Source organism: Myotis daubentonii, chromosome 1 (assembly GCF_963259705.1).
Source record: "Myotis daubentonii chromosome 1, mMyoDau2.1, whole genome shotgun sequence".
Taxonomy (NCBI): Eukaryota; Metazoa; Chordata; class Mammalia; order Chiroptera; family Vespertilionidae; genus Myotis; species Myotis daubentonii.
Window position 1 is genome coordinate 58,367,403 of NC_081840.1, and position 21,557 is coordinate 58,388,959.

A 21,557-nucleotide genomic window follows, 5' to 3' on the forward strand; every position below is an offset into this window, starting at 1 on the left:
TGGGTACCTTGGCCCTGAATGGCATTTGGAAAACCTGTCTATATCAGACCTCCTCAGAGAATACTATCTTTTATAGCCAAAACCATAGAAAGTAAAATACAGAATAGGTAAAGTTGATTTATTTTTTATTTTTAATCCTCACCTGAAGGTATGCTTATTGACTTTACAAAGGGGGGAGGGGCAGGGGAGAGAGAAACATAGATGTGAAAAAGAACATTGATAGTTTGCCTTCCGTATGTGCCCTAACTAGGAGCTGAACCAAAGCCGTTTAATAAATGGGACGATGCTCCAACCAACTGAGCCACACTGGCTAGGGCAGAATTGCTTTAATTTAGCTAACAAGAGAACATTGTCTTAAAGATGTTGACCCTTAGAAGTACCCAGAAAGGTGGAGCTGGTCAGCATTCTTTGGATGCTGAGAAGAGTGTGGCTTATCGGCAGCAAAGAATGTTTATGTTATTACAAATCAACAGGAAACATCAGGATCAGATAGAATGTAACAACTAGAAAGAGACTGCAAAGGTCCTCTATTCCGGAGGTCCTTTCTAGTCTAGTTCTTTCAGTCCTTAGCAAGGCACAGAGCTGTATAATGGGACAGCTAAGCCTCTAACCCATTTTTCTTTTTCCATTTCACTCTCCTTTACACCTGTTTCTCTAATTTGCACTGAAATCATGGAATTAATAGAACCTTCACACTTAGTACCTCCATACATTGATATGAATAATACATTCAGTATTGAAAAAATTTTGTTCAACATTGAGTTTTGCAAAATGACACCTATTTACTTTCCTCTCAGTTCTTTGCCCGTCAATTCTATTGAACTATTTTTAAAATCCTACAGTCATTTTAAGGCATTGTTATATTGAGTCTCCACACATAGAGATGTCATGGAATATTGCATCATTAGTATTGAACTATCAGTTTGACACCAGATTACTAATAACATTTATATAGGCATAAATTGGAGGTCCAGGTTGATAAAGTATATACATACGGATATCTACATATTCATGTATGCATTTAGCATTGGCTTAAGGGAAAGGGCAAATATTTAAACAAAAGTGAATCTGGCTCAGCCAGTGTGGCTCAGTGGTTGAGCATCAACCCAAAAACTAAGAGGTCATAGGTTCGATTCCTAGTTGGAGCACATGCCCAGGTTTTGGGCTTGATCCTCAGTAGGGAGCATGCAGGAAGCAGCCCGATAGATGATGTTTCTCTCTTATCAATGTTTCTGTCTATCCCTTTCCCTTCCTCTCTCTAAAAAGTCAATAAAAACATATTAAAATTTAAAAAAGTGAATCTCAGCCTCAGAATTCCTTAGTAACGTATTAAATCATAATTTCATGAAGTAAATAATTATGGGTAGCTAAAACTAAAGTTATGACATAACTTACAATATATTTTTTGGTATTTCTTTAGACCATCTGAAGAAGGAACATTAAATGGTGAGTTCATGTGGTAGATTTATTATGAAAAAAGTGAGGATCATATATGATTTATTATAGCAAGTACTACATTATCCTAAAATTTTAGATTTTGTGTTTTAAAAAGCCAATGCAATACAAAGTTCTTCCCGCAGCTAGTTTTTCTTCAATATAGATGTTTCACAAACACATGAAGTCACCGTGTGAATGATGACCTCTCTATTGCTACCCACCCCCTGCTTCCCTGCAGCTGAGCCTGCTCTTTTCCTTTTATTCCGTGTTAGTGAATGATGCTGTTTCAGTTAGGTAGTTAAAACCTGAGTGGGAGTTATTCTTGATCCCTTGACCATGCACTCACAAAGTCCTGTTGTAGTTACCTCCTAAATTATGTCTAGAATTTATCTTCCACTATACATCCTCTTTTCAGTTTAGAACTTCATCACTTTTACCAGTAAACCTTTTATTGAAGTGTATAATATGTATACAGAAGAGTGCAGATAAGCCTCCATGTCAGTGAATTCTCACTAATCCATGTAATCAGCCCCCAGATCCTGAAACAGAGTATTGCCAACATTCCAGCTTCTTGTGTCCTCTTGTTAGAACCTCTGTCCCCAATAACACAATAGATGGGTTTGTATGAGTGTTAGAGAGTGTGTGTGTGTGTGTGTGTGTGTGTGTGTGTGTGTGTAGTATATAAATTGAATCATACAATATGTACTCTTGTGTGTAGTGGTATTTATGCATTCTCACTACTATACACAATTTCCTTGTGTGAAAATACTGAATTTACTTATCCATACTATTATTTGATGGGCATTTCAGTAGCTTCCAGTATGTGGCTATTATGAATAGTGTTGTTAGGAGCATTCTTGTTTATATTGTTTGAGAAATATACCTGGTATAGAATTGCTGGTAGTAGGGTATGAGTATGTTCACATTTAGCAGTTACTGTCAAATAGGTTTCCGAAGTGGTTGTGCCAGTTTGTCCTCCCTTCTAGTCTATCTTCTATTCTGTCACCAAAATGATTCTTCTGAAAGATCTGATCTTTTCACTCCTCTGCTTTACATTTTCCTCACTGTCATTGTACAAAGCCCAGTGTCCTTTCTTAGTACAGTATATTTGGCTCTTAACAATTTTTTCCTTGCTTTTGTAGCTTTACCTCCCATAGCTATGCCTATCATCTTGCTCATTAATTTGCAATCTTGGTTACATATCCGAATACTGTATGTAACCAATACTATATGTAGGGAATCATTTGTATGATGATACATACCTACAGAATTAGAATAATTAGGAGTGAGCTCTGGGTAGGTGTATGTTGAAAAAACCCTATAGATCATTCTTATATCAGCCCTGAAATTCTTAAACTAGGAGGTGTTTGATACCCCCTCCTCTATAGTCCTATTTTGTGTGTGTATAGTTACGTATATACTAGAGGCCTGGTGCACTAATTCATGCATGGGTGGAGTCGGACTGACCCGACCTGATGGGGGCCCATTGGGCCAGGCCGGTGGTGGGGCAGGGGGAGGAGGTGTAGATGGTTGGCCAGCTGGCCCCGCCCCTGATCAGGGTGTTAGGAGCCTTGGGGCCCAGATCAGGCCAATTGGCTGCCTCAGTGCTTGGCTGCTGCAGTGCCCGTCATAGCCACCGGTTGTCTTGGTTGTTCTGCCGTTCCGGTTGCTGGCCTTTTACATATCCTATATAATAGAAAGCTAATATGCAAATAGACCGAACAGCAGAACAACTGAACAACCGGTCGCTATGATGTGCACTGACCACCAGGAGGTGTGCATGGAACATGGTGGGTGTCCGTAGCAGGCGGCACAGCGCAGAGCATGGCAGATGTTGGCAGCAGTGGGATGGTGGAGCAGGGGAGCAGGGGTGCCAGACCAAGGCGGGGTGCCAATCGCTATCATTGGGGTGAGCCTCTGGTGGTTATTGAAAATTCTTGGCTCCCACACGCCGCAGTCCCGCCTGGTGCTTGCACCTGCTGCCAGTGCTGGCCCTGCTTGCAGCCGGCGCCGGAACCACTGCTCGCACCCACTGCCCGTGCCTGGCGCTGGTCCTGATCGCTCTGCATCGTTAATGGATATGAGCAGCTGCTGCTGGCCCTGATTGCCCCTGAGGGCTTCTCCACCCCTCCTGCCCCCAAGGGGCGATCAGGGAAGCAGCCACTGCTGGCACCTGCTGCCAGCACTGGTCCTGCTTGCACCTGCTGCTGGTGCCTGCCACAATCGCTCTGCGCCATCAACAGCTGCAAGCGGGGCTGCTGGCAGACAGGGGACCTGGAGGCCGCAGTGGGAGGGGCCGGGTGAGGGCGTGGAGGAGGGGCCGAGACCCTCCCCTGTGCCCACTGCAGCCTCACAGCCCACAGTTCCTTTCAAGGTACATGAATTTGTGCACTGGGCCCCTAGTATAGATACTATATGCTTATCACACAGCATTAAAACTTTTGACTAACCTCCTGCAAGACAATTGGATATTTTTTCATTTATATTCTAGAAGCTTAACACACAGCATATTCCACTTATTTTCCATCTTTCTCACTACAATTAAAAAGTAAAGTCCTCAACTAAATTTAGAGATGGAGGGGCTTTTTTCATATGTTTCACAATACAGAAATTCATCTTTTCATGGTCATCACACTAAAATAGTTTCATGGCCACAGGCCCCAGCCCCCAAAGGTCCAAAACTAAAAGATATTTCTCTTTTTGAGCATGGGGTAGAGGCATGCACTTAGGACAGCAGAGTGTAAAGCATGTGCTTTTTCTCTTCCCGGTGTCTGAGTGCACTTACCATGAACCTTGACATAGTGCAATGGGGTAATATGGCACATGATGGACATGTTTCGTTGTTTTTTATGTTTTTGTGAAGAGAGAGTTTACATAAAGGAAACTTAGGATGATTGTATGAGAATATCTGTCTGAGCAAAAATTTATGCTGCATTAGTACCTTTAAAAGGGTCTCATTTGTTTGATATTGTAGGTCTTGCTTCTCCATTTAAGGCAGTTATGGATACAAATTACTATTACTCAGGTCAGTAACATTAAAAACAACATTTAATAATGTTTTTAGCTTTTAGGGATTTCATTTTTTTTCTCTCTCATTTTTATACAGCTGTGGAAAGAAATAACTTGATGAGATTATCCCAGAGCATTCCCTTTACACCTGTGCCTCCAAGAGGTAAATCCAAAAAGTAAAGAAAGAAAGGGGGAAAATTAGTCCTCTATTAATATATGATTTTTAGTTACAACATAGAACATGGGTGTTAATAGACGAATAACATCAAGAAGTGTTTGATTTCATAGAAATTAATTAGCGTGACTACTACAAGAGTCAGGTATGTTTATAGAAAAAGGAAGTATCAAAAGTATTGAATTTCTGTTTTTTGTATATCCAGAAGCAGTGGTGAACTCTAATTCAGATAAATTCTTAATTCATTGTCTAGTAATGAAAGCATAGATAAATTGACATCACGGGGTTTGTGGAACAGAGACTTCTAACCTCTTGTCTAACAGTTTAATTTAGAAGTGTATACTAGTCTGGTCGCTTTCTAAAAGTTTGTTGCCCTTTATAAAACTACAACTTAACTCATTCTTTTATTCCTTACTTTATCTTAACCAGATACCTTTCAGTTTTTATTCTACATTGTCATTTTTAAAGTGTCATAATTTGACCTCAAAATGTATTCATTCATGTTGCAGGTGAGCCCGTCACAGTGTATCGCTTGGAAGAGAGTTCGCCCAGCATATTGAATAACAGCATGTCTTCTTGGTCACAGTTAGGCCTCTGTGCCAAAATAGAGTTTTTAAGTAAAGAAGAGATGGGAGGAGGTTTACGGAGAGCTGTCAAAGTACAATGTACCTGGTCAGAACATGATATCCTCAAATCAGGGCATCTTTATATTATCAAATCTTTTCTTCCTGAGGTGGTTAACACATGGTCAAGTATTTACAAAGAGGATACGGTTCTACATCTCTGTCTCAGAGTAAGTGCTGTTGAATGCATAATGGTGGAGCATTATGTTTTCACTTCTGAAGTATAATAAACCAAATAAAATCTTAGTGGTAATGTTGAACAAGGGCTTGTTTTTTCTGTTCTGTAGGAAATTCAGCAACAGAGAGCAGCACAAAAGCTCACATTTGCCTTCAACCAAATGAAGCCCAAATCCATACCATATTCTCCGAGGTAAGTCTTTAAATTTTTCTGGGATATATAAATGTTATGTGGATAGCATTCTCTTTTCACCTTATTATTGATGTTGAATCTGTAATTATTTGTTTATTTTAAAGATCAATTAGAACTTTTTTAACAAAACTGCTAGTAATATCTGTAACTATTTTTCATAAGGTTCCTTGAAGTTTTCCTGCTGTATTGCCATTCAGCAGGACAGTGGTTTGCTGTGGAAGAATGTATGACTGGAGAATTTAGAAAATACAATAATAATAACGGTGATGAGATTATTCCAACTAATACACTGGAAGAGATCATGTTAGCCTTTAGCCACTGGACTTATGAATATACAAGAGGGGAATTGCTGGTACTTGATTTACAAGGTAAATCGATTGAAATATTACTGAAGTGAAATTGTGCAGTAGGTTCTCAACTATTCCTGTGTTATGAATAATGTACAGAAATCTGCTAATTTATAGGTAGATAAAATCTTAGGTCAGTAGAATCTGTTTTATAAGCAAGTCAATAACAGCCATAGCGTATAGCCATCAGAGCCCTGAATCGTGGAATATGCCTATCTTAATTGTTATTTAGGTAATACAGATATTTTGATAAGCAAAAATACCCTATTCTGCTCTTACATGTGTAGCCTTATTCTTTTAAAAGTATGAAGACTGTTTCTTTAAAACACTAACAGTATCTCTGTTGTTCCTGATGTTATGTTTTATCTCTTACTGTGAACTAAAGTACCTAAATCTTAGGTGGCTTAAAACAATCATTTTATTTGCTTATAGTTCTTTGGTTGGGGAATTTGGATGGGGCATAGTGGGGATTGCTTATGTCTGCTGTTCCCTTGGAGGGTTTGAATGACTGGATACTAGCTTGCCCAGCCTGACTGGAGTCAGATGTCTGAGGTCTCTGTTCAGTGATAGCTGAATATGTCAGTTCTCCAGCAAGTGATAGCTCATTTTGCTTTCCCATAGCAGCAGAGTTTCAGGTAGCTAGGCTTCTTTCATGGCAGCTGGTTTCTTCCAGAGAGAAAGCAGAAACTCTTAGATCCAGCCCAGATTCAAATGGCAGGGAATATATTCCAGCACTTGATCAGTGGAGCAGCATGTTAAAAAACAAACAAACAAACAAAACGTGGCTTGGAGAGGGCAGGTTTGCTCAATGTAATGTCAAGTGCAGCTTCATGGCAGGGTCAAAGGAAAGTAGAACTAAACAAGTTTCCAGCTCTGCCTGAATGATAGTTTTACATTATAGCTATGTTTTATATATATTGATTTCAGAGAGGAAGGGAAAGGGAAAGAGAGATAGAAACATCAATGATGAGAGAGAATCATTGATCGGCTGCCTCCTACATGCCCCCTACTGGGGATCCCACCCCCATCCCAGGCATGTGCCCTGACTGAGAATCCAACTGTTATCTCCTGGTTGACCAATGCTCAACCACTGAGCCACCCAGGCTGCATCACAATCTTATTCTTTATGTTATCTGAATCTTTTTTAGGAAGATATAGTCATACAGGGTGGGGCAAAAGTAGGTTTACAGTTTTTTTAAATGGCCTATCGATTATGCCTCTATGATCCTAGTTTTTCTTTGCTAAATGAAGTGCAACAGTGGCAGATCGTGTAGACCTTTTGTATAAGCAGATATTTGTTTGCAACCTTGGCCGTGTTGCATCAGAAGCTGGTGTCATCAGGAGCACACCTACCGGCTCTGACACTTAACTCTGAGTCACAATTGCAGGAGTTGTGTTCTGGGTGCAATGTTGAAGTCATAAGACAAGCTATGAAATATCAAGAGAGAAAAACACTCTTTTGAATAATTTAACATTATGTAAATGATGCTGCTATAAAATCTCTCATGACTATTTTTATTATCCAAATGTCAATACTTATATAAATTAACTTTTTTACATATACATATAAAGGCGTGGGTGAAAATTTGACTGACCCATCTGTGATAAAAGCAGAAGAAAAGAGGTAATAAATTTTAATAAGTTTATTAAGACAATTTCATATTTTCAAGTTCTACATTTCTACTTGTATAAACTAACCTTTTTTTATTTAAACTACCAATGCCATAGATCCGGTGATATGGTTTTTGGCCCAGCAAATCTAGGAGAAGATGCAATAAAAAACTTTAGAGCCAAACATCACTGTAATTCTTGCTGTAGAAAGCTTAAACTTCCAGGTAAACATTTTCTTAATCAGTGTAATGTATAAATTGTTAGTAAAATTTGTTATTGCAGTACTTTATAAGGCCAGAGGCACAAATATATGTTGTTGACTATACATTAATCGATGGTTTCTTTCTTTATAAAAACACAAAGTTTATTCATTTAATATATACTTATTATGTGTGTGCTAGATGCCAGGAATTGTGCTAGATGTTGATAATACAATAGGGAACTAGACAAGCATGGTCCCTGCCCTCGTTGGAGTTTAGTCAGATCTTGAAAACTGACAAGATTAACAGAGTTACAGGCAGAAAAAAATGCAGCAGGTAAGCAGATTACCTAATACAAACCTAGAGGTCAGGGAATGCTACCAAGGGAACTGACAGTTTTGTCTAAAACTGAAGAAGGAATAGACTTTCATGTTAGCCTGTCGAAGAGTTGGGAAAAGAGTATTTCATGTAGCAGGAATAGGAGCTAAATCTTTGTATTTGAAGAATTGCAAGCTATTATTGAATTGTAAGTTATAGTATAAACGAGTGGTTCTAACCTTTTGGTGTGCATCAGAATTTCTTGTGGAATTTTTTAAAAATTATGGATTCCTGGGATTCACCCTTATGCTGCATTTTTAAAAGTCCCTCCCATTATAAGTAATAATGTAGTTGTTGAGAGCTTGGACTTAGGAGCCAGACTGCATGGTTCAAGAAAATACCTATATTATAATATCTTTTTTGTTGATTTCAGAGAGGAAGGGAGAGGGAGAGAGAAACAGAAACATTAATGATGAGAGGAATCATTGATCAGCTGCCTCCTGCACACCCCCTATTTAGGATCGAGCACACAACCTGGGCATGTGCCCTTGACCGGAATCAAACCTGGGACTTTTTAGTACACAGGTCGACGCTCTATCCACTGAGCCAAACCAGCTAGGGCAGAAAATACCTATTTGTAGAGGCCTTTTTTTTTTTTTGGTATACTGACCTTATATCTTGCAATCCTGTAACCTTGCTAAACTTGCTTAGTTCTAAATTTTTAGGAGGTTTTTGTTTGTTTGTAAATTTTTTGAATTTCCTGTGTAGACACTAAATAGTTTTTTTTTGGGGGGGGGGGGTTGTATTTTTTAAAAATATATGTTTTTATTTATTTATCTATCTATCTATCTATCTATCTATCTATCTATCTATTTTTTAAGAGAGAGGGGAAGGGAGAGGGATGGAGAGATAGAAACAAGGATGGATTGGCTGCCTTTGGTACGCCCCCTACTGGGGATTGAGCCCCCAACTAGGGCATGTGCCCTGCCCCAGAATCGACCAGTGAACTCTGGTTCATGGGTTGATACTCAACTGCCGAGTCATACCAGCTGGGCAGTAGATACAGTTTTATTACCTCCTTTCCAACCAGTATGCCTTTTACTTGATTTAAATAGGAATAATGTGAGTAGACACCTTGCTTTTTTTCATAACCTAAGGGGAAAGCATTCAGCCTTTTACCATTAAGGTGATGTTACCTGTAAGGATTTTGTAGATGCGCTTTATTGGGTTAAGGACATATTCTACTACTACAGACAGTCCTTGGGTTACATCAGACTCGACGTACGTCGTTTCGTGGTTACATCGCCATCTGCCATTTATTTATTTAAAAAAAATAAAGTTCTGTCATTTTGACGTATGTACATCTGTGCTTTATGTTTTTTATTATTTATTTACCGCAGTAAAGGTCAGGAATTATCTTTCTTACAAATTTTTTTTTACTGTTTCACTTCATTACTGCTGTGTATGTGCTCCATGTGAGTGATGTAGGTGGGTTCTGTCTTACGGTGAAAATTGCGTTACGTCACGCCGTAGGAACGGATCTCCGACGTAACCCAAGGACCTACTGTACTTGTTTCTTGAAAATGCTTATCCTGAATGGATATTGAATTTTGTCAGATGTTTTTTCTGCATCTATTTATGTGACCATTTGGTTTTTCTTTAATTGGTTAGTATTACATGGATTGATTTTTGAAATGTTGAACCAGTCTTGCATTATCAGGGCACACTCCACTTGATCATGATAAATCATCTTTTTTATGTGTTTCTGGATTCAGTTTGCTAATATTTTCTTGAAAATTTTTATTTCTGTATTCATAAAGAATATTGATCTATGGCCTTTTATTTTTTTTCTTATACTTTGTCTTGTTTTGGTATCAAGATAATACTAACCTTAAAAATAAGTAGGAAGTGTCACACCTCTTCTCTTTTGGGGGACAGATTGTATGGAATTGATATCATCCTTACTTTAAATGTTTGGTAGAATTGTCTAGTGAAATCATCTAAGTCTGAAGTTTTCTTTGTCAGATGGTTTTCAACTAATTTTTTTTTATATATAAATGTATGACTGTTGGGGCAATCAGTTTCTTTTTGAGTGAATTTTAGTAGTTTGTATCTTTCAAGGAATTGGTTCACTTAATTTAAGTTGGCAGATTTATGGCCATAGAGTTGTTTATATTATCGTATTTTTTTAACTAGAGGCCCAGTGCATGAATTCGTGCACCAGTGGGGTCCCTCGGCCTGGTCTGCGGGATCGGGCTGAAACTGGCTCTCCGACATCCTCCGAGGGGTCCTGGATTGTGAGAGAGCTCAGGCTAGGCCGAGGGACCCCATCAGTGCACGATTGGGGCCTGGGAGGGACCACAGGAGGGATCCAGGGTGTCTGGTTCGTCTTGCTCATCCCAATCAGCCAGACCCTAGCAGCAAGCTAACCTACCGGTCGGAACATCTTCCCCCTGATGGTCAGTGCACATCATAGCAACTGGTCAACCAGTCGACTGTCTTCCCCCTGGTGGTCAGTGCATGTCCTAGCTAGCGATTGAGCGGCCTTAGCATATCATTAGCATATTACGCTTTGATTGGTTGAACAGACCAGACACTTAGCATATTAGGCTTTTATTATATAGGATGTCTGTCATTATGGTAATGCTTTTGGTTTCTTGGTCAGTCGGCCTAAGGTGTTTCAATTTTATTGATATTTCAAAGCACCAGCTTTTGTTTTCATTGTTTTACTCTATTTAATGTTTTCTTTCATTGATTTATTCTCTTTATTATTTCCATCTTTCTGTTTTCTCTGTGTTTACTTTGTTTTTCTCTAGTTTGTTAAGGTTTATTATTGATTTAGATTGGAATTGGCTTGGATTATTGGTTTGAGATCTCTTTTTCTTTTTTTTAAATATATTTTTATTGATTTCAGAGAAGAAGGGAGAGGGAGAGAGAGATGGAAACATCAATGATGAGAGAGAATCATTGATCAGCTGTCTCCTTCACACCCCCAACTGTGGATTGAGCCTGAAACCCAGGCATGTGCCCTGAGAATCAAACCAGCGACCTCCTGGTTTGTAGGTTGATGCTCAACCACTGAGCAGCTGGGTGAGACCTTCCTTTCTAACAAAGCAATTAGTGCTACAGATATCCCTCTAAGCATTGTGTTAGCTACATCCCATAAATTTTGGTATGTTTTAGTTTCTTTAAAATGTTTTTATATTTCTCCTGAGACTTCTTCTTTGACCTATGGATTACTTAAAAGTGGTATTTTTTATTTTTTTTTTAGTTCTCAAATATTTGTAAATTTCTGGTTATCTTTCTGTTGTTGATTTCTTATTTAATTTCATTATGATGAGAGAACATACTTTAAATGATTTCAATTTTTTAAAAAAACCTTTACCATATATAGCCTGTCTGGTGAACATTGCATATCCACTTGAAGAGAATATTCTGTTGTTGGGTAGTGTATCTGTACATGCTAATTAAGGAGCCCTGGTCAGGTAGCTTAGTTGTTTAGAGCATCATCCCCATATGCCAGAGATATCTGGTCACGACACATATAAGAATCAACCAATGAATGCATAAATAAGTGGAACAACAAATCTCTCACACACACATATCAATAAACTTAAAAAAATTTTATTGTTTATTAAGGAAAGTTTTTTGATAGTGTTAGGTTTTAATATTCTTACTGATTTTCTGACCAGTTCTGATTACTTAGAGACCTCATTTCTAAGTATAAATTTGGATTAATCTGTTTTGCCATTCACTTCTATTAGTTTTTCCTTCATATGTTTTGAAGCTTTGTTCTTAGGTGCATATACATTTACAGTTCTTAGTCTTCTTAGTGAATTGATTGTTTTTATCATTATGTAATGTCATGGTAATTCTTTTGTTCTTAAGCTTACTGTGTCTGATATTAACATAATATTCTCTTTTTTTTTTCTTTGTTAATCCTCACCCGAGGATATTTTCCCTATTCATTTTTTAGAGAGAGTTGAAGGGAGGAGGATGGAGGGAAGGAGAGAAGTAGAGAAGTAGAGAGAGAGGTGTGAGAGAGATACATCTATTGGTTGCCTCCCACACACACCCCCAACTGGAGCCTGGGATTGAACCTGCAACTGAGGCATGTGCCCCTGACTGGGAATCAAATGCTCAACCTGTCAGTGCATGGGCCAACGCTCTAACCACTGAACATACTGGCCAGGGCTCTAGCTAACTTGATTAGTGGTTTTATCAGATGTCTTTTTCCCCATTTTTTACCTATACATATTGATTATATTTAAAGTGAGTTTCTTGTAAATAGCATATAGTTGGGTCCTATGTTTAATTTGTCTTTTGAAATCTGATAATTTCCATCTTTTCATTGATGTTTTAGAACCTTTATATTTAATGTAATTGTTGATGTGGTTAGTTTTAGACCTGTTTTGTGTGGATTTTTTTTCTGATTGATATCTGGTTTGTGTTTTTGGGAGGAGGGGTATGCCTCTCTGTTTTAGTATTCTATATTTTATCTTTACATTTAATTTTTTACTGATCGCTTTCATTTTCTTTATCTAAGAATGTGTGTATTTTTGCCTTCATTCCTGTAGGATATTTTCACTGGATGTAGAATTTTAGGTTGAGATTGCTTTCTTTTTAAGCACTTAAAAAATATTCTGCTGCCTTCTGGCCTCTATTACATCTGATGATAACTTCACAGTCATTTGAATTGTTCTTATAGCTCCTTTCAAGATTATTTTTTTGTCTGGTTTTCAACAGTTTGATTCTGATTCATCTAGTTTTAGCTTCCTATGAGCTTATTCTGCTTTAGGTTTATTTAGCTTCTTGAATTTGCATATTTATGATCCTTATTAAATTGGGGGAGTTTTTAGCTGTTAGTTCTGCAAATATTTGTTGTTCATCAGTCTGTTCATTTTTTTTCAGACTCCCATAATAAGAATATTAGAACTTTTGATACTGTCCCCCAGAACTTGAGACTCTGATTTGCCCCTGGTTACATGATTAGTTAACAGCATTATCAGGGCTTGAATTATAATTGTATTTTGTGTACAGTACAGCTACACATATGTTTTCATTCCCTAAGTCCATACTGGCATAGGTTTGATTGCAAAATTTATCAAAAAGTATTCATGCACTAGCAAATACATACTTGGATAATTAAATATAAGCTGTTACTCAAAAGGAACAGCTCATATTCTAAAGGTCAGTTCTATTTTGTCTATAAATAATAAAAGCCTAAGTGACCATCACAACCAAACGGACAACCAAACAGGCTGCATGGGGCGACTAGGCTGGCAGGGGGTTAGTGAGGGACAACCAAACGACTGAACAGCAGGCTGCGTGGGGCGACCAGGGCGGCAGGGGCGTTAGTGAGGGATGACCAAACAACTGAGTAGCAGGCTGCATGGGGCGACCAGGCCCACAGGAATTGGGGGCAACCAGGCTGGTGGGGGAGCAATTGGGGGTGACCAGGCCGGCAGAGGGGCAGTTAGGGGTGACTAGGCTGGCGAGGCAGGGATAGCTGGAGGCAACTAGGCCGGCAGGGGAGGCAGTTGGGGGTGATCTGGCCAGCAGGGGGGCAGTTAGGGGCAATCAGGCAGGCAGGCAGGTGAGCAGTTAGGAACCAGTGGTCCTGGATTGTGAGAGGGATGTTTGACTGCGGTTTAGGCCTGATCCTAAAGGCAGTTGGATCCCCCGAGGGGTCCTGGATTGGAGAAGGTGCAGGCTGGGCTGAGGGGACCACCCCCACCCAGCCATGCATGAGTTTTGTGCACTGGGCCTCCAGTATGGAGATGAAAGTATAAAGGTATATGCATGACTGTGATTAGTTTAAATTATAAATTTGATTATTACTACATTCAGTTTTCCATTTCTTCAACCATTGTATTATCCTATATAATAAAAGGGTAATATGCAGATCGACCGAGCTGCAGAACAGCAGAATGGCCAGCAGAACGACGGGTCACTATGACATTTACTGACCACCAGGGGGCAGACACTCAACACAGGAGCTGTCCCCTGGTGGTCAGTGCGCTCCCACAGGGGGAGCGCTGCTCAGCCACAAACTGGGCTGACGACTGGCAAGCGCAATGGCCTGCCTCTGAGGCAGCGCTAAGGATGTCCAACTGTGGCTTTGGCCCACTCCCCACAGGGTGCAGGCCTAAGCTATCAGTCATCCCTCAAGGGCTCCCAGACTGTGAGCTGATGGACCCCCCCCCATCCCCCCACCCCAAAGCACAAGAGTTGTGCACTGGGCCTCTAGTATGTCTATAACTCCCTAAGTGATTTCATTCTATCCCATAGCTATAAATGCAGTCTACATACTGATAGACCACATTTAACTGAAGCCTTAACTTCTCTCTTGAGTTCCTATTTCTATATTGTTTCCTACATTTCTACTTGGATACCCTAAAGCATCTTTATAAGTAACATGTTCATTCTAGAACTTTCAACTTTTATTTCCCACCCTTGCTCACAAAACTCTGCTTCTCCATTTAATTAATGGTTACCCAGTTGTTCAGAACCTAAAAGCTAGCCAATTTCTTTTTTCTCTCAGCTTTCTTAGACAATCTGACATAGTCTGTCTACTGTAATTCTGAACTCTCCATTGAAATTAATTGACTTTTCTTCATCTTCAGTTGCCACCATTTGTTTCCTGGATTCTTGCCAATTGCCTCTAACAAGACTTAACAGGACAGAATAGTCATTTAAAACAAATATGATTATGTTTCTCCCTTAACACTGCTTAATTTTTTAATATCTTCCAGTGGATCTTCATTGTAATCTGTACTTTCTACCATAGCTTGCATCCCATAAGTCTGGGGTCAGGAAACTTTTCTGTAAAAGGCGAAGTAGCAAATATTTTAGGCTTTGTGAGCCATATGGCCCAGGTCACAGCTACCTAGCTCTACCATTGTAGTGCAGAAATAGCCATAGACACTCCAAACAAATTATCCTGGCTTCATTATTTGGTAAATAAAACTATTTGCCAAAAATAGCCAGCCACATTTGGTCCACAGACTATCTATAATAATAAAAGTGTAATATGCTAATTAGACCAGACAGCCGAATGACCTTCTGTACGAAGCTGGGGCTTCGAGGGCCGAGGCAAGCCGCTGTGGCTGCGAGGGCTGAGCCCCTTGCAAGAGTTTCGTGCACCGGGCCTCTAGTGGTTTTATAGCCCTTGTCCATTAACTGCTGCTTGACCTCATTTTGCACTGGTTTTCCCCTCATTCACTACATGCAAGCCATGCTGTTTTCTTGCCATTCTTTGAACACACCAAGTTCCTTTCCTTACCGTCTGCAGTTAGCCTCCCTCTGCCTAGAACACTCCTCCTGAAGCTTTGATAGTCACTTCTCAGTATTTAGGCCTTTACTCAGATGTTGCCTCCTATGGCTTTTCTGTTCCACCCTAAGGAATCGCCTTATGCCATCTCTAATCCGGCCCTCATCACACTGTTTTCTTTAAGCACTTGTTACTACTTATAGTTCTGTCATTTTTCTTTTTTTTTTTTTTTTCCACTAGAAAATAAACTCCATGGGAACAGGGACCTGCTCTGCTTTGTTCATTGTTATGTTTCCATACTTAGACGAGTTATTGACTCATGGTCACAGCATAGTAATTTTTTGATGAATGAATGATTTCATTTTTATGTTTATATGTTTTGTAACTTTTGAATTTATAACAATGTGGTAGAAAATAAATCTGGCATATTTAGGTGAAAGTTGATATAGAAATGTTCTTAATTTTCCATTTCTTAGAAATACTGACTTTTTTCTCCCTTTTTTTTGTTGGGGTGGTGACTATAGACCTGAAGAGGAATGACTATACACCTGATAAAATTATATTTCCTCAGGATGAGCCTTCAGATTCTACTCTTCAGCCTGGAAATTCCACCAAAGAATCAGAATCAACTCATTCTATTCGTCTAATGTTATAACTGAATCATTGGTTTTGCCTACACCTCACAACAATGTTACTGTGTCACTTTTCATTCAGGATGAAGTAGTTTGGTAATACAGAAAAGTGTGTGCAAATTGAATATACTAGTTCTGGAACAGTTAAAAGGTCAAATCTTTTTTGTTTTTGTTTTCTGTTTTTTCAGCAATTAAACTAGTCTGTCAGGAACTCCCTATAGGATACAGCTAGCTAGCAGCTGTTAAAATTTAAAGGTAAAAGAAAATTAGTATTTGTAACTTCATAAAAGTCTCTTTTTAGCAGAGGACTTTATTTGACTTTGTTCTGATGAAGGTGATCTCTCTCTCACGTGGTGCAATACCTTAACCAAAGTTAGGTGTCAGTGCAGATGTCACTTGCTGCTGCGTTACTGCCATTCAGCTAGTGCATAAAGCAATCCCCCAGCCTTTGGGTTAAATGGCACTCAGATATCTTCCTCAGTGTGTTTTAGGGTGTTCAGTGATGGAGCACTAGTTCGCAGCTAGATGCTTTTTGGCCATGGGAAAGGTGATGCCTTTGTTATAATTCTAGATCCACAAGGATGTATAAGAAGCCTGAGTTAAAAAATAAAAAGAAAAAAAAACCCAAGCATTTTCTAAGAGAGACTTTATGAATCAGGGTTAGGTTCCATAATTAAAGATAGAGCCAATTTTTTGTAAAATAGAGCCAAAATTGTGCAGAAGTATAAGTGGGGTTTTTTAAGCATTGTTTTATGAAGTTATTGTAAGTAGAAGAAAGCCACGTAGACTTGTATAACCTAAATATATCAAAGGAGAAATTTAACTCATTGTTCAAGAGAAGTTACCTTGTGAGAAAAGTTAGAGTACTTTTTTCCTATTTATAGTTCTAGTGGCAACCTGGAAGTTACATATTTCTCCAAAGATTATGTTGACTTGACCAGTATATCAAATCAGAATGTAAACATGAACTCTTACATATATTTAAAATTGTGTAGAAATATCCAAACATGAATTTTTTTGTGGTACTTATTTAAGAAATTGAGTTAGATTATCATGTCGGGAGATTGCAATGCAACTTTATGCTAATAAAATATAATTTAACTGCCCACATATTGTTGAATACTCAACAATAAGAAAAGCTTTTCATCTGACTAAAGTTTTATGCTTTGATATTTTTTTTCATTTTGTTTTGTTTTCCTAGGTACTAATTTTTATTTTTATTGGGAGAGAGCAGTGTAAATCTTACTTGTATTCAGTAGTGTATCTCATAGATACAGACGAGGCAAGAAGAGAGAGAAACTGTTTAAAATAAGTGTTTAATATTGATGGGGGTGGGGGGGAGAAAAATGTATTAAAGATATTAAACTATATACATTTTGTATATCATTAAATCTTTAAAAGAAATTAAATAAATTTATTCTTGTTTACAGATGTTTAGTGAGTTTAATCATTCTGAAAAAGTATCTATTTTCAGTGTTAATTTGTTTTCAGAGTATCAGTTTTTTAAATGAATCGTTTGCATACCTATGCTTTTTGATCCCCTGTCCTATACAGTGTTTAAAGTGATCTTGGTTTCCTACTGTGTTTTGTTTTGTTTTGTTTTGTTTTGTTTTGTTTTTAAATATATTTTATTGATTTTTTACAGAGAGGAAGGGAGAGAGATAGAGAGTTAGAAACATCGATGAGAGAGAAACATCGATCAGCTGCCTCCTGCACATCTCCCACTGGGGATATGCCCACAACCCAGGTACATGCCCTTGACCGGAATCGAACCTGGGACCCTTCAGTCCGCAGGCCGACGCTCTATCCACTGAGCCAAACCGGTTTCGGCTACTGTGTTGTTTTTCATCTGTTCATGTTTTGTCAGAAAACGGGGATGTGGGTTATCTGTTGAGTAACTTTATGTTTTTTTTTTTTTTAATTAAATCTTTATTGTTCAGATTATTACATTTGTTCCTTTTTTTTTTCCCCCCATAACTCCCCTCCTCCCAGTTCCCGCCCCACCCTCCGCCCTCACTCCCCACCCACTGTCCTCATCCATAGGTGCACGATTTTTGTCCAGTCTCTTCCCACATCTCCCACACCCCTTTCCCCCCCAAGAATAGTCAGTCCATTCCCTTTCTATGACCCTGATTCTATTATAATCAACAGTTCATTCTGTTCATCAGATTATTTATTCACTTGATTCTTAGATTCACTTGTTGATAGATGCATATTTGTTGTTCATAATTTGTATCTTTACCTTTTTCTTCCTCTTCCTCTTCTTAAAGGATACCTTTCAGCATTTCATATAATCCTGGTTTGGTGGTGATGAACTCCTTTAGCTTTTCCTTATCTGTGAAGCTCTTTATCTGACCTTCCATTCTGAATGATAGCTTTGCTGGATAAAGTAATCTTGGTTGTAGGTTCTTGGTATTCATCACTTTGAATATTTCTTGCCACTCCCTTCTGGCCTGCAAAGTTTCTGTTGAGAAATCAGCTGACAGTCGTATGGGTATTCCCTTGTAGGTAACTGAGTTTCTTTCTCTTGCTGTTTTCAAGATTCTCTCTTTATCTTTTGCTCTTGGCATTTTAATTATGATGTGTCTTGGTGTGGTCCTCTTTGGATTCCTTTTGTTTGGGGTTCTCCGAGCTTCTTGGACCTGTAAGTCCATTTCTTTCACCAGGTGGGGGAAGTTTTCTGTCATTATTTCTTCAAGTAGGTTTTCAATATCTTGCTCTCTCTCATCTTCTGGCACCCCTATAATTCTGATGTTGGTACGCTTGAAGCTGTCCCAGAGGCTCCTTACACTATCCTCGCATTTTTGGATTCTTTTTTCATTTTGCTTTTCCGGTTGGATGTTTTTTGCTTCCTCGCAATTCAAATCATTGACTTGATTCTTGCGCTCCTCTGGTCTGCTGTCGGGCGTCTGTTTAATATTCGTTATTTCAGACCGTGTGTGCTTAATTTCTAGTTGGTTCCCCAATATAAGATCGAGGGTCTTATTAGTTTTCGTGTAGATCTCATTAAGTTTATCGGCAGCTTCTAAACAGTTCTTGAGAGACCTTAAAAGTGTGGTTCTGAACTCTATTTCTTCCATTGACAATTTTGTCCTGTTTCTTTGTCTCCGCATTTTGTTATGCTTCTTTGGTGCACCCCCTAGTGGTCTTTGTTCGCAGTCTTATAGTTAAATCTTGATTGTTGTAGCTAATTCCAGGGAGGGTTTGACCTCCAGGCCAAGTGGCTATGAGAATCAGCTATGTCAGCAGTGAGAGAACTTCTGTCCTCTAGGGAGGTGCTAATCTAGCCTTTGCCTGAGGCTATCCGGCAAATGCCTCTGTGCAGGGCTTGGGCAGGGCGGGTCGAACAGGATCAACAGGGTGGGCCGGCGAGAGCAGTTATGGCGGCTCTCAGTCCTGTCCCCAGGGGCTCTGCCTCTCTGAGTTCCAGCACCCGCTGCAAAGCTCGGAGAGAAAGCTGCACTCGCTCTGACCGAAGCCAGACAGTTCCGCTTCTCCCGTTTGAGCCTGGGTCCCTAAAGACTCGCCTGTATCTGGAGCTCAGAGTCTGCGACTCCCTCCCGATTGAAAACAACAACCGCGCCCTCTGCCGCCAGCCCGCTCCGCGCACTCCGCACCTCAGAATTTGACTTCAGCACTGCGCCTCCTCTGAGTGTCCGTATGCGTTTCTCTTTCCTCCTAGTTGTAGGACTTCCACTCAGCCAGCGTTCCTGTGGTTCTGGGCGATGTCCGTTCTGTGTTTTAGTTTCACTTTTGAAGTAGTTGTTCAAAGCAGCAAACTCCGGCGTTAACCTATGCCGCCATCTTGGTTCTCCCAACTTTATGTTGATTATTTTTATGAGGTACCTCCTTTCCACCTTTCTGTTGCACTGTGTTGCTTTCAAGAGTACTGTCTGATGTCTTACCACACTAGATTTTACACTTTGCAGAGGGAAGGACCCTTAGGATAGTTCACTACTTCAGCATCACATGGCTTGCAGAGCACATGGTTTGTGATAAAGCATACCATTAAAAAAAGTTACTTTTAGAACGTTTTTCCACAATATCAAACTTTCTTGAGGAAGGTAGATCACAATGGTATAGTCTGTGTGTTTAAGTCGACAATCAAGGCAAGAGTACCCAATAAGTAGGTTTTCATCACTTCTAAGAGAGAGAAGTCTTTATTTTCAGAAAAGGATGCATCTGTGGACGGGGATTTTTGTGATCTTCCTTATTTACCCCTAGAGGCCTGAAGGTCGTGTGGAAGGTCGTTCAGTTGTCCAGTCCAATTAGCATATTGTGCTTTTATTATTATAGACTAGAGGCCCGGTGCATGAAATTCGTGCACTGGGAGGCGGGGGTGTCCCTCAGCCCAGCCTGCACCCTCTCCAATCTGGGACCCCTCAGGGGACATTCCTCTCACAATCCAGGACTGCTGGCTCCCAACTGCTCGCCTGCCTGATTGCCCCTAACCGCTTCTGCCTGCCAGCCTGATCACCCCCTAACCACTCCCCTGCCAGCCTGATCAACGCCTAACTGCTCCCCTACCAGCCCGATTGTCCCCAACTGCCCTCCCCTGCCAACCTGGTCGCCTCCAACTGCCCTCCCCTGCCGGCCATCTTGTGATCACATGGGGGTGGCCATCTTTGTGTGAGGGTGTGACCATCAATTTGCATATCACCTCTTTATTATATAGGATAACTGTTAAGAGGAACCAGGTCCCAGACCAGTCACAACTAGCACTTGGTAAAGTGCTCAGTAATGATCTATTGGGGTGAAACCTCTTGACCACCGATGTCTGTCTCAAACTAAGAGCTGTCTTATTTACTTTAGTATTTCGTTTAGTGCCTTGCTGGAGTTTGTAGCATAGAAAATAGGTGCTCAATAAAAATGTGTTGTAAAGGTGCCACAGAATATTTCCAATATTAGATGATCTGTGAGCTTTTTCTTAGGAAAAATCCCAGCTCAGGTTCTGATCCTGTGAGGAATTGGTTTTCCTTTTAGGCACTACAGGAATTTCTCAAAGCAGAGTACCTTCCTGGGGTTCATGATTTCACCTTGGTGAGCATGATTTCACCTCTGGCCCACAGTAAATAGCACCAATCAAACATGTACTTTTTTTCATGCCCTGCCCCCGCCAGCATTTAGCTCTCTCCTTTGCAGTCATGTGCTGCATAACAATATTGCAGTTGATGACCTACTGCATATACCAGGGTGGTCCCATAGATGAAAATGGAGCGGAAAATTCCTATCACCATTTTAATAGCAAAATGCATTACTCACATGTTTGCGGTGATGCGGGTATAACAAACCTGTACTGCTAGTCGTATAAAAGTGTAGCACATACAGTGATATACAATACATAATATTTGATGATGATGATAAACAGCTATCTTGCCGCTTTATGCTTTTATCATACTACACCTTTATTATTTATTTTAGAGTATACTCTTTCTGCTTAAAAAAAAAAGTTTGCTATTAAACTGCCATGCTACACTGACTGGCAGCAGCCTCAGACATCTTGTGTTTACCACATCACTTGATTGCGTCATGTTCTCTTGTGCTTGATTTAATCTCATGCTG

General features: G+C 39.7%; 1 protein-coding gene across 8 annotated transcripts in view; it reads left to right on the forward strand.

Annotated features, from left to right (window-relative positions):
- TRPM7 (transient receptor potential cation channel subfamily M member 7) overlaps positions 1-17,424 on the forward strand; it is a 119,990-nt gene extending 102,566 nt beyond the window's left edge. For 7 of the 8 annotated variants that reach the window (XM_059701512.1, XM_059701529.1, XM_059701539.1 and 4 more), the window contains 9 exons: positions 1,421-1,446; positions 4,412-4,462; positions 4,544-4,609; positions 5,131-5,414; positions 5,532-5,614; positions 5,777-5,982; positions 7,534-7,585; positions 7,690-7,796; positions 15,888-17,424. In XM_059701512.1, coding sequence (XP_059557495.1) covers positions 1,421-1,446; positions 4,412-4,462; positions 4,544-4,609; positions 5,131-5,414; positions 5,532-5,614; positions 5,777-5,982; positions 7,534-7,585; positions 7,690-7,796; positions 15,888-16,018 — 1,006 coding nt within the window. In that variant the 3' untranslated portion in view covers positions 16,019-17,424. The remainder of the gene's footprint in view (positions 1-1,420; positions 1,447-4,411; positions 4,463-4,543; positions 4,610-5,130; positions 5,415-5,531; positions 5,615-5,776; positions 5,983-7,533; positions 7,586-7,689; positions 7,797-15,887) is intronic. The other variant, XM_059701521.1, reaches the window with a different exon arrangement.
- The last annotated feature ends 4,133 nt before the right edge of the window (positions 17,425-21,557 follow it).